This window comes from Pseudochaenichthys georgianus, chromosome 23 (assembly GCF_902827115.2).
Source record: "Pseudochaenichthys georgianus chromosome 23, fPseGeo1.2, whole genome shotgun sequence".
NCBI lineage: Eukaryota > Metazoa > Chordata > Actinopteri > Perciformes > Channichthyidae > Pseudochaenichthys > Pseudochaenichthys georgianus.
This window is the reverse complement of record NC_047525.1, coordinates 15,778,417-15,790,938: the sequence shown is the minus strand read 5'-3', so window position 1 is coordinate 15,790,938 and position 12,522 is coordinate 15,778,417. Positions and strand designations below refer to the sequence as shown.

General features: G+C 42.4%; 1 protein-coding gene across 1 annotated transcript; it reads right to left on the bottom strand.

Moving 5' to 3' along the window:
- Positions 1–2,954: 2,954 nt before the first annotated feature.
- Positions 2,955–11,812, bottom strand: slc38a2 (solute carrier family 38 member 2). Its single transcript, XM_034074935.2, has 16 exons — positions 11,468–11,812; positions 10,195–10,324; positions 10,022–10,103; positions 9,815–9,930; positions 8,353–8,426; positions 8,172–8,264; positions 7,895–7,967; positions 6,773–6,855; positions 6,543–6,601; positions 6,225–6,392; positions 6,035–6,114; positions 5,807–5,907; positions 4,866–4,990; positions 4,628–4,772; positions 4,434–4,531; positions 2,955–3,461 (listed from the first exon to the last, which is right to left on the bottom strand). The coding sequence occupies exons 2-16, from the start codon at positions 10,317–10,319 to the stop codon at positions 3,360–3,362; spliced, it is 1,524 nt and encodes a 507-aa protein (XP_033930826.1). The 5' UTR covers positions 10,320–10,324; positions 11,468–11,812; the 3' UTR covers positions 2,955–3,359.
- Between the last annotated feature and the right edge of the window lie 710 nt (positions 11,813–12,522).

Below are 12,522 nucleotides of genomic sequence, written 5' to 3'. Positions count from 1 at the left end.
GTGTCAAAGAATAGATTTAAAAATACTGCTGCTGGTTTATAAAGCTTTGAATGGTTTAGGCCCAAAATACATTTCTGACCTACTGCTAAATGATGAACCATCCAGATCTCTCAGGTCTTCAGGGACTGGTCAGCTTTCTGTCCCCAGAGTCAGAACTAAACACGGAGAAGCAGCGTTCAGTTATTATGCTCCAACTATCTGGAACAAACTCCCAGAAACCTGCAGGTCCGCTGCAACTCTGACTACTTTTAAATCCAGGCTGAAGACTTTTCTTTTTGCCGCTGCTTTTAATTGAACTATTCACATCTTAAACTGCACTGTAACTTTTATCCATGTATTTTTTCTTTTAATGTTTATTTTATTATCTTTTCTTTTTAATGACTGATTTTAAATGCCATTGTCTTAATGTCTTTCGTTTTTTGTAAAGCACTTTGCATTTCCTTGTGTTGAAAGGTGCTATATAAATAAACTTGCCTTGCCTTGCTGTAGGAGAATAAAAACACATAACACAATTATGACAGTTATTCACTTTATTTGTGGAAGGCACGGAGTAAATATATGTTTTATCCACTCGGTAAACTTATCTTTATGAGTTTAAAATGTATATTAAAAAGAAAACAGTAATCTGAAAATCCACCCAAAAAATATAATTAAAAAATCTTAGTATGTAATTTAAGACAATAAAATGACTGGGGTTTTCTTTGACATCCATGGTTGTCGTGGTTATCATTACTAACTACTAGTTATGAGTGTGGAAGCTGCTTTTTCAACTATTGTTAAAACACAATTACTGAAACTAGTGCGCTCTGTCAAAACATCACATCCAAAATCCAAAAACATACACAACATATCTTATATCTTGAAAAAGCAAACCCTTAATTCAAAAGCGAAACATTTTATTTTTGCATTACAAATGTACACCAAGACACCTTTATACATCTTGTATTTCACACTTTAATGTGTTAAGTAAAAAGGTATGTTGGCCTTTGCATTTATTCTATTAACTCATTCCCGTATCAGATGTCATTACAATTTGGATACCTAAACATAGTTGCACTGTAAACCAACTACAGTACATTGTAATTACATCTTCCTCTAACCCTCTCTAAATGTGTCCTCCATTGTTTCTAAGTGATGTATTGGCGTCTTACAGTTTCTAACTTAGTGATTAAGCAGAACATGTGTTTATAGTTGAATTCTGCTGCTCAATAGATGATATCTTACATGAAGTAGTGCTTTCTAAAAGTTTCTGTGTCTTGGAAATTGCAAAAATCTAATTCAGAGTGCCTGAATCCATGTTAAATGTGGAAATTGTAAACTACATTAAAGCAGAATGTGACAAAATAAGACATATTTTACTTTTCTCTTTCCTGTATCCTTCTTAGAAGATATGGCAAAGCTTTTCTTATTTGGTAAAGCCTTTTCTTTAAAGAATCCTTTTTTTCCTGTCCCCCCTGGAATCCTCTATGTTGGTTGACCTTCAATCTAAGCAGCAGATATTTGAAACATTGTTAATAACTAACCTTAATAAATCACATGCTTGAGACAAAGAAATGCTGACACAGGACACAGAACACCAAGGTGTTATTAGATTATCTTCATCTATTTTAATTGGACAATATTTACAGCATGTACATAGTGTTTCATTGAAACAAGAGTGTAACACTGGTGGGCAAAGCCCTCTTTGCTCCTGAGGTCCAGAGACGGCTGACGTTCTCTACAACCACGATGTGCATAAAGAACATTTCGCTGAACTGGCTCTGTGTCACATGGCCAAAAAGGACACGAGTTTGCTGCTGTTGGATTGGTGGCTTCACATGTAGCACAGTCTTCATTCAGTCAGTCTTTACAGAGAGGAACAGTGTTTCAATATCAAAGATTCACCAGCGGGGTGGGGGGGTTCGCTTTTGTTTTACAGCTCCAATGCAATATTGTAAAAAAAAAGAAAGTTCAAACAAAACAAAGCGTATATACAGTTGAACTCAATAGATATATATATATATACATATACATACAATATTATATAAATATAGTAAAATAGATTAAATTACATTGATTTCACGGTCTTCCATAAATAGATGTTGGACAATAACAGTATGGTGATGTGTACAGTTAACGCTGGAAGCACAGTGTCAGATGACAGATTCACATCTCAACGGGCAAACAAATCCGCGTCGAGTTATCAAGTTCTCAATATCTCAATTTCTTTCCGCAAAACACTTCAAATGTTGTGACAGACACTCTCCTTAGCTTTCTCTGTTGTTTGGTTGTCAGTATCCAGAGCACACGTGACTTTCATTGTAGTTGTTTTGTTCTTGCAAGTTTAACAGGTATATTACAACCACGGCATGTGGTAAAATGCAAAATATTCTTCCATTAAGAAAAAAATGTTAATGTTGCTCCTGAAGGCTGGGCGGCCTCCAGGACTCAAAGCAGTAGTGTCCATCTTCAGCAGGTTATACAGAGTAAATCATTTGCAGAGTGCTCTTGTGAGGCCCTGTCAGCTCCCAGTGTCGGGCAGGTTCTGTTCACTCAATGCTTTTACTTGGAAATCTGACACAATAATCAAGTTCACAGAGCCTTGGTACCAATACTGAAAAGGCAATGTAGTAGGCCTTGCCCCTGTCTGCTTTTTCTCCACAAGTGTGCTCAACAGTAAGTGCTTCTCAATATACAAAGATGCTTAACAAACACATTTTTGGCAAATGGGAAAAAACAAACAACAAACGTTGGAAGGAACGTATTCATCCCGGAGAAAGACGAACATCAGGTCTGCTGCCTCCTGTACATCTCGGGGAGTTTCTCAGCAGGACGAGTCGGGGGTCACACACACACACACACACACACACACACACACACACACACACACACACACACACACACACACACACACACACACACACACACACACACACACACACACACACACACACACACACACACACACACACACACACACACACACACACACACACACACACACACACACACACACACACACACACACACACACACACACACACACACACACAACGGCGTACCAGTGTGTCAGCCGCGTTTGAACTCTACCACTATCTCTGCTTTGAGGCACCTTCAAATATTTGTTCTCAGCTGTACCATAACTACAAAAGAGCGAAAATGAAAACGACACTCAAAGAAAGTTGCATTAAAAAGAGAAAAAACAAGTAAAACACCATCTTTGTGGCCTAAAACAGCATACTGTACAAAGTTCGATCCATTCTCTTGGAATGGCATGGTTGGTGGCTCAAGAAGTGGAAGCTGAGCATCGAGTGAGTTCTTGTGTTTTTCATACTCTTACAGTTTTCTCCATTGGTTGCAGTCGCAGCAGTCTCCTCTCTTTAGTGTCCGTCTTCAACTGCGGCTCTGTGGATCCAGTCCAGGATGATGAGAGTCATGCTGCCGGTCATCACAATGAAGCCTAATATCAGGAAGGCAGTGGCCTGGAGAAACGAAACATTTACGAAACGGTCAGACACACAACGCCCTGTACAACTACTAATTGTGATTTGCATTTATATTTAGTCTTTTCATTTTACACTACATGCCAAAATATACCCATTCACACTTACATCCATACACTAATGCCAACAGCCTGCTGGCTACCATTCATTCTTTCTTAATGGGTAAAATTAGATATGTGTTGAGTTAGACTTTTTTCATAATCCATTATTACCCGTCATTTTATTGTTCATGTTTTAATGATGAGACATATTTAATGTTTATGTTTGGGTACTAAGCAGCAAATGTTCATTCATTCCTTTTTTTATGATTCATACAGAACTTTTAAGGGCATGGAGAAAAAAAAAAGATGAACAGAGACACCGACTGTGAGGTCACTTTTCATGTCAACACGAATATGAATGATTTATTTTTCCTAGCCACTTGCTTGTCCCTCTGCCGCTGGCTCAACGTTGTCAGTTTTAGTCTTACTGGCTTGTCCTTCATCCTCCACCGCATCAATCCCTCTTTTTTCACCTCGTTTATCCTCACCATCACAACTACTGGGCTTATTAAAAAAGCTTTGGACGATCAGCTGCCGTGACATTTTGCGATTGCTAAAGCCGGTTAAACAACGAGGTAATCAACGAGGTCAAATACAAGACTAGACAATAGCTACTTAATATGCACACACTCGCCACCAACTGGACAGGGGTGTGAATTACTAAATAATAGTTACAGTAGATCGCCCTCAGTCGACCTGGCCACTAAGGATGTCATATAATGTGGCCCGCTGGTGGACATTTTGGCGCTGTTCCGAGTTGTGTTCTAATCTGTCAAAATGACGGACTGCTTTCAGATTTTTCCGTCATTCTTGGAAAAATTCTGTCATAGACGGAAGATATTCGGTTAACGCAACCTCTGGTGTTGCTTCAAAGTGACTTCAGGAGTCTGAAACAAATGTAGATCCTCACCCCAATCTTCTGCACAGACTTCATGGACTCCTTCTTCACCAGTTTGATGTAGAAAGCCGAGGGCAGGATGAAGATGAGCATGGCAGCAGCAGAGGCGCCTGTGTGAGGGAAGACATTTAGCATTTAAGTCACATTTTGTATTTCGCATGGTTCTCAAGGCACTGAAACATATATGATAAGAATCGCCATTTTACCGATGAAGCCGAAGATGTCCCTAATGGTGGGGACGAAGATGACCAAACAGTTGGTGCTAGCCAGAAGCACCACGGTGATGATGGTGTGGCGGATCCAGCTGAATTCCTTAGAGGCGCACAGCAGCTGGTTGACGGAGGTACGAATCTACGCAGAGAGACAAAAAGAGAGATTAGCCTCCACAAGCCGGAAAACTCTCAAGAGGCGTGAGAAGAGGAGCTGGATCTCTGGGACACGTACAGGGAAGAGCACCACGGGCACGGTGAGGGTGACGGCGGTCAGCACGGCCAGACGCACGATCAGCAGGAGCACGTCGGCCTTGTAGACCTTGGAGTATGTGTGCAGCAGCTCGGGCTCCACTTGCACTGAGGAGAGAGACAGCAGAGTCTTTAGACCTGAACCACCCGCAGCTCCATTCACTAACATGGCACATTTATAAAGACATGCATAGGATCAAGTAAAAAACCTTAAAGCTTAAATATGTGTTTTGTAAAATATCAAGAATATGCCTTGTGTTTCTAATTTTCCTCCAAATATGATCCATCCATCTAAGCTGGTCTGATAATTCAACATTAGAACGCAGGTGCGAAAATACAGCCTCAAATAGAACTGTAGACTTTTATATTTTGGAGAACATCTAAACAAACAGCAATGTACTTTAGCATTAAAAAAGCTTAATTAGAGCCTAAAAGGTGAACATTTGTTGGTACAAAACCTACTTTGACTTAAGCAATCCGGTTTGTGAAACAAAAAGCTCTCGTCCTGACTTCTTTACTGCTGTTTTGGTATGTGTACTATGTTGTCCAAAGCTGGAAAGCCCAGACAGGCAGGTATGAACAAAAGTTTCTAAATCCAGACATGCCCTAACTCGGAGTGTGCGTCGTTCATGACGCTTTTTCTGATTACCAAGCTCTTGTATGTTTGATCTGCTGGGAACATTTCCGATGTTCAGAAGTCACTGCCTTAACAAACATTGTGCAGCTGCGTCCAGAGACTTGTTCACACTCTTGCGTAACTCTACTCAGGGTCACCACTTGTGAACCCACTCATCAATCATTTGTTCTTGAAGAATTTGGGAATGTTTTGCAATATCAGAATCAGACCATTCAGCTAAAGTTGGGTTTTGTGACAGTTGCTCCATTTTAGAATGAAATAAAAGATGGATAAGATATGAGACCCACGGTTGAAAGTCAGATATCCGAAGAGGGCGGCCAGCAGGTACATGATGAACATGGACAGGAAGGACACGTTAGCCACGTTCTGCATCTTTCGGCGAGAACGGCTGTTTGGGGCGGGAGAAGATGGCGGGTTTTATTTAGACTCCAGCTCTTATGTTGATGGGAGTCAAACTCTTAACAAACATGATAAGAAAGCAGCTGTGGATTGAAATGAAAGAAGGGTTCACTCACTCTTTCAGCTCCTCGTACATGGGCAGGATGGCGGGGTGGCACACGAAGGCGAAGGTCAGAATGGGAACGGCGTAGACAGTCTGTCAAATAAAACAACAAATTCAATACTTATGCCGAAAGTATTCTGAAAGAAATGTGTTAAGGGAGAGACTCTACAGGTTAGGGTCTTCTCCAGATATAGCGTGTTTACCTGAGAGTTGAAGACAAAGTATTTTGGTGTGCAGGGGTCATCGTTGTAGTCCACGGCGCTGTTGTTCAGTAGGGACAGGGTGGTGTTCAGGACTTTGCTGATCGTCTCATTCAGAGCGTTCATGTCCTGGGGGAGGGGGCACGGGATCTGGAACTTCTTGATGATCACCTGGAGGACAAGAGAAGCTTATTAGAAAACGATGTAACAATAGTTTCTGTTTGAACAAATCTAGCTAAGGGAAACAAAACCACACTGTGTGGGTGTGTGTGTGTGTGTGTGTGTGTGTGTGGGTGTGAGTAAACAGAAGCAGGTACTCACCACAATCAGGAAGAACACCATGCAGAGAAGGGACAGACCACTGGTGTAACCAAGGTAACCTGAAGGGTTGAAAAAAACAGACACATGAGCTTCTGTTTCCCCCCCCCCAATTTTAAAGCTGCAGAATCTTCCTCGGTTTTCTTTTTATGATTTCACTCTGAGCTCTGAACATTTTGAGACGTGCACAGATGCCTCTTACCCTATGGAGAAATACAAACACACCCACTTACCCAGGTTCCTTAGCAGTGACAGGGGCAGGATAATGATGACCGTCACCATTATCACCAGGTAGTCTCCGTTAGTGTACCATGCTCTGAAACATAACACAAGTAAAAGTTGGACATTAAGGAATGGAGGAAGACAAACAGCAGCACATTCCTGAAGTGCAACAACAGTGAAGCAGCAACAAAGACAATTCATTTATTCGTAGGTGACTGTCCAATTGCATTTTTGCTTTGTTTTAATATTAAGATTTGATATATTTTACACAGCTCATAAGAGGTCCACTAGATTTGTCAAGGTTTGTAAGCTCTGCTCTGTAATGGAAGTGATGAATCATACTTAAACACACATTTCCCCATACATCTTTATTTGAAAAACTTTAAAATCATTTCCCACCCAGAATATATATAAATATATAAAATTGTGGCCGCTGTGCAGAAAACATGGCATTAAAGCCACTCGTCTGTCAGAGTTCTCTTTTTTTACATCTTCACGCCTGATCAGCTGACACACAGTGGCCTGCACAGGATGACTGCATCGCTCACAGAAATAGATTCAACAAAGCAGCCAACACATCAATTTTTTAAACTTGAAGCGAGGTCGCTGTGAGCTCATGGCGTGCTCCGTCTCGATGCAGCACCGACTACATCTTCTCCTAAAAGGGCTCTTTGAAGGGCCGCAGTCCGTCCCTCCCTCCCCGCCAACAAAAGGACAAAGAAACCGCTTCCCCTTCTCCAACACTCTGCACTTCAAAAACAACCGGCAGCCATTTTGCTCAATGTGCCTCTTCACCTCGAGTGCCTCTGCCAGGCGTCCCTCTTGCCTCTCACAACTGCCCTTTCTACTATTAGATGTGAATCTTATGCTTGTCTTTATTAAAAGGTGGTGATAATGATGCCTGAAACAACACCTACATTTTCTGATGGTTAGACCCGAGTCACAATCTAAACAAATGCAGCCGTTCCTCAGCCAGACGCCTCTCTTCTCACACACTTAATGGACATTTGGTCAGACAAACAATTCTTTGTGGTTTTACACCAATGTGGTTTCAGTCTAGATGCTTTCACATTTCTGTGCTTTTTTTCCGTTACTGTTAACTAAAATGAATCAAACCACATTTTCTCACTCACCCATTCTCTCCCATAAAGGATTGGATGACGATGGGCAGCTCGTATTTTACGATGTAGAGGTAGCTTGACATGGCTGCAAACAGAAGACATGCAAGGTAAGTAATCAGGTGAACTCCACTACAAAAATAGTGATGTCTAAAAGTTGTTTACAGTAAATCTTTATGTTCCAAGCTCCAAATAAGCCATTTTATTGTTCACCATGCGGTCCATTGAGACGCAGACGGACAGGTGGATAACATAACGCATCTGAAAAGACGCAATGCGAAAAGTTGCTTACCTCCGATGTTCTGCATGGTGATGGAGATAGAAGCAGCGAGTTTCCCTGGCATCCCAAAGGCTTTGTAACCCAGCTGCTCGTACACCAGTGCACCTTTGACAAAGATGGAAATATTTAGCTTTCATAAAATACCTCAAGAGACCACTGTGAAGAATGGACACAGGACTGTCTCAGGACTCACCTCCTTCGTGGGCTGTCTTTAGCAGCAAGTGGACAGAATACAAGGAGAAGATGGCGACGGACACGAGGAGGATCCTGTAAACAAACAAGAGGGATCTTTAGCTGATGGAGAGAGGATATCAAAAGGAAAGATGGATTTTTTTTTTTTACAAACGGTTCCTAATCGATGCTGAAGTACTTTGCTGTTAGATGTGCTGATCTTTAGAAATGACCAAGGAGCTTTAAAGGCCAATTCAATGACAAATGTATTCTGGTTGCTGCGGCAAACAAACACTTTGACATTTAGTCAACGTGAAGGTCAGACAGTCATCCACCTGACGTGCAGAAGATGTCTCCCACAACAATTACTCAATTCTCACGACCGCCAGCCGCACGAGACGATTTCATACATTTCTGCTTTTTTCAACAAGTCAACACCTGACCATCTGCTGTGATACAAACTAATATCAGCGAAGACCTTGAAAGCAGCATCAGTCTGCAGGTTTCTTCGGGGTCACGCGCAGCATTAGCAGGGTGACAAAGGACGAAATGTTTCCCCGTACGGGATCCTCTTGGCACCCTGGGGATGCTGCATAGCCACCAATATGTGAAAGGGTATTAATAGGTGAAAATTAATCTCAAAGCCATTTAGAGCGGTGCTATTAAAATGTTTCCTTCCTGTCGCTGACATCATACCAATTGATATCTTGATATTTGTTTACGCTGCCACTCAACAAATATATGCTTTGGATGGCCTTTCCTGGACTTTGTTCTGCAAAGCTTACTTAACTCGTTGTGACGTACTTGCTGAGGAGAAGCGCACCAGACAGTGTTTGGAAACGCAAACAGACACAGTTTATAATCTCCAACTTCCTGCCTATGTAAAGCTCCGATTGGTCACCTGCTGGCTGCCGTCGAAGCGCACCGTGCCCCATTCATGATCTCCTGCGAGCCTGCTTTACATAACTCTGGCCCAAATGCGGCAGGATTAGCTCGTCTAAGCTGCTTCTCCTGACACTCCCTCCATGTGATTGTTAACTGACAGACAACCACAATAGGGTGGTGCCCAATGCAATCTAACCTACTATAAGTGCATGTATATACTCTGACAGTGTTGCTTAAAAACAAACTTCACTGGGCTTTCTTTAGCTGGTGTATGCCTTCTGAAAGCTTGTGTTTCTTATGTATGATTCAGGGAAACAGTGGGGTTTTCCTTCCCACCAGAAATGAACAATTTCCACAGTTTTATCTAAAGCAAACATGATAGCAAATACTCAAACCGTAGCGATGAGCGTTGCTAAACTCTCGACCCTGCTGTAATCTGCTGCTCAGGGTCAAGCGGCTGCAGAGTGAACACACACACCTCCTCCTGTGATAGGACTGTATTGTAACAGGATACCTCATCTCAACCACATCAGCATTTGTACTCTCCATTTCGCAGAGAAAAAGCTGAGAAGACAATGTATTGATAAAGAAAAACGTACACAAACAGGGCGATGCCGGTGTTGGCCATGGCGTAGGCCAGACCCAGGATGCCACTGCCCATGATGGCGTTTCCCAGGTTGAAGACTGACATGCCAAAGGAAGCATTGCCCTGGTGCTGTGGGGAAAATGTGAGGTTCAGGGAGTTAGGACAAAATGACATCAAAGAGGATTCACGTGTGGAGAGACAGTGAGAGAGATGCTCTTACATATTCAGTCTCATACTTCTTCTTGCCCAGGTTGTGTTCAGGGAGGAAGTTTTGACTCTCTGCCTCCAGGTCAGAGAGAGGGCTTTGGAGGAGAAGAAAGAAAAAGGGAATTTAGAGAAAATACTGTAGAAATATTTCTAACATGTTTAGACATTAAAAGCATGCAGTCTCACCTGCCCAGAGGGACCTTCTTGGGGCAGTCGGGGTAGGGGTACTCGTTGCTGTTGGAGCTGCAGCTGTCTTCTTCAGGAGAGATGTTGAAACGGCTCATCTCCGTTTTGGCAGCGGTTTGTTTCATGCTGTCTATTTGAAAGCAGGAAAAGAGAAAGTGTTTTTAGTTGATATGATTAATTATTTCACAATTCTAGCTTTGCACGTTCACGCTCCCTTTCAATAATAAATATTGTAGTGGGCAGGCGCGCGACCGCAGCCCTCCTCATGAATCTGAGACCATGTGACTCTTGTTTGGAGGAAGGAGGGGTTGGAGGATACCAGGGGGAGGGGGGGTGACGCACCGACAGTGGAAAAATACCAGCCGGCTTTCCGAGTCCACATTAGCCCACTGTAGTGCGGAGCGACAAAAACCCGCATTACGCGCCGACTTTGCGCACATTTGTCTACGAAATCATTTTGAGTGTTTTAAGTGTATTGAAAACAGGGCGTGTCTTTGTTTTCCTACACAAGACATTTATTTTTAAGCCGACTTTTCTGACAGTAAGGCAAATCATGCTGATATTCTTCTTATAACAATTTGCTATATACATAACATAGGCCTATCTATGTATATTTGTATAAACATGTGTATCTTGGCTGGATACTGCTTGCACTCAGACCCTCACAGAGAGCAGAAGGCGTCTCCCAGATCCAGATAATGACATTATTTCCATGGCCGACTCCGATGGAAACAATGGCACGTGTTGTCCCTTTATGGGCATGGCTCTCCATTTTGCGCAGAGGCTCGCGCTCTGATAAGTGTCGGCTTATAATAAGACTTTTTCTGATGAAACACAGAGGCAGCTTTACATGATTTCTTTTTCACTCAGCCTTTCTTTGTGTAATCACCTGTGTGGCAGTGACAACCAGCAGGCACTGCAGCATCACTGTCACTCTGCTTCATTATTTATTTATTTGGATAAGGGCTGACCTGGGGAAATGAGCCTCAGGCCTCTCAGAAAGGACAAGTATGGCTCTTTAGACAGAGATCCACACAGTTACAATGGCGAGAAGCTTTCAATGTTGACTAATGAGCCCAGGAGAGGTGGCAACGTATCCACATTCCATTCACTGGAATTCAAAATACAAACCACAGACAGATTTTAAGGTAATTATTATTATTTCGTGTTCCACATGAAAGCTTACAATGATACTTCAAACCCTGTGCCGCCTAAATCCGGCAACTCCTGACAGACAGACAGACAATAAATGAAGAGATGCCGGCATTCTTACCTTGTAGAGATGTGGCAGGATGGTCGTAAAATCCTTTTCCAGTAAAAAAAGAAACAAATGTCCGGACGATTTTTTTCTCTCTCACAAAACCAACTGATCGCTGAGTGTATTGATGTTGGATAAGAAGGTACAATAAATAACGAATGGGCCTATAACAAACAGGATCTTATCTTCAAAACACGAGCTGATACAGATCAAGTAAGGTTATAATAAAATAGACTGTTAGAATAAACAGACTGACGCGTCAAATCTAAAGAATGTAGATTTAAGTCTAATTAAAATTCCAAGAGATGCGGTGGGCTCGGAGATAAAAGCCTGTTCTGCTGGAGGAGGGGTGGGACTCACCGTTTTATAAAGATCAGCATTGCATCAGCCCAGACCCAGAAAGTAAGAAGGAGGGGGGAGAGTAGACGGGGGAGGAGGAGGAGGAGGAGGAGGAGGAGGAGGAGGAGGAGGAGTCTTTTTTACGCACAGCAGTGACGTGCCTTTGTGTACAAACAGAGCAGTATGACCCTGTGGAGACTGGGCAGCACGGACATTTGAACAATGCAGGACAGCCATAAACACTTCAATAATACCAATATAAGGTTACATTTAGACTGATCATTACATTGACCTTTAGGTTCAACTGTGTTAAGTTTGTTAAATAAGTGTTGTTAAAAGCAGTTTTCTCAACAGTAATGACAACGAGCCTTAACCAATCACTTCAATGGGTTAAGAGTCAGACCAATTACACGAGGAAGTGAGATATGATAGGCTCTCTAAATACAACAAATGGAACAACAATGCCTAAGGACTGAACTCAAAGTGTCCTGACTATCTGTCGCTCCAGATCAGGCTGAGTGCAGCTTCAAAGCAGACCACACACACACACACACACACACACACACACACACACACACACACACACACACACACACACACACACACACACACACACACACACACACACACACACACACACACACACACACACACACACACACACACACACACACACACACACACACACACACACACACACACACACACACACACACACACACACACACACA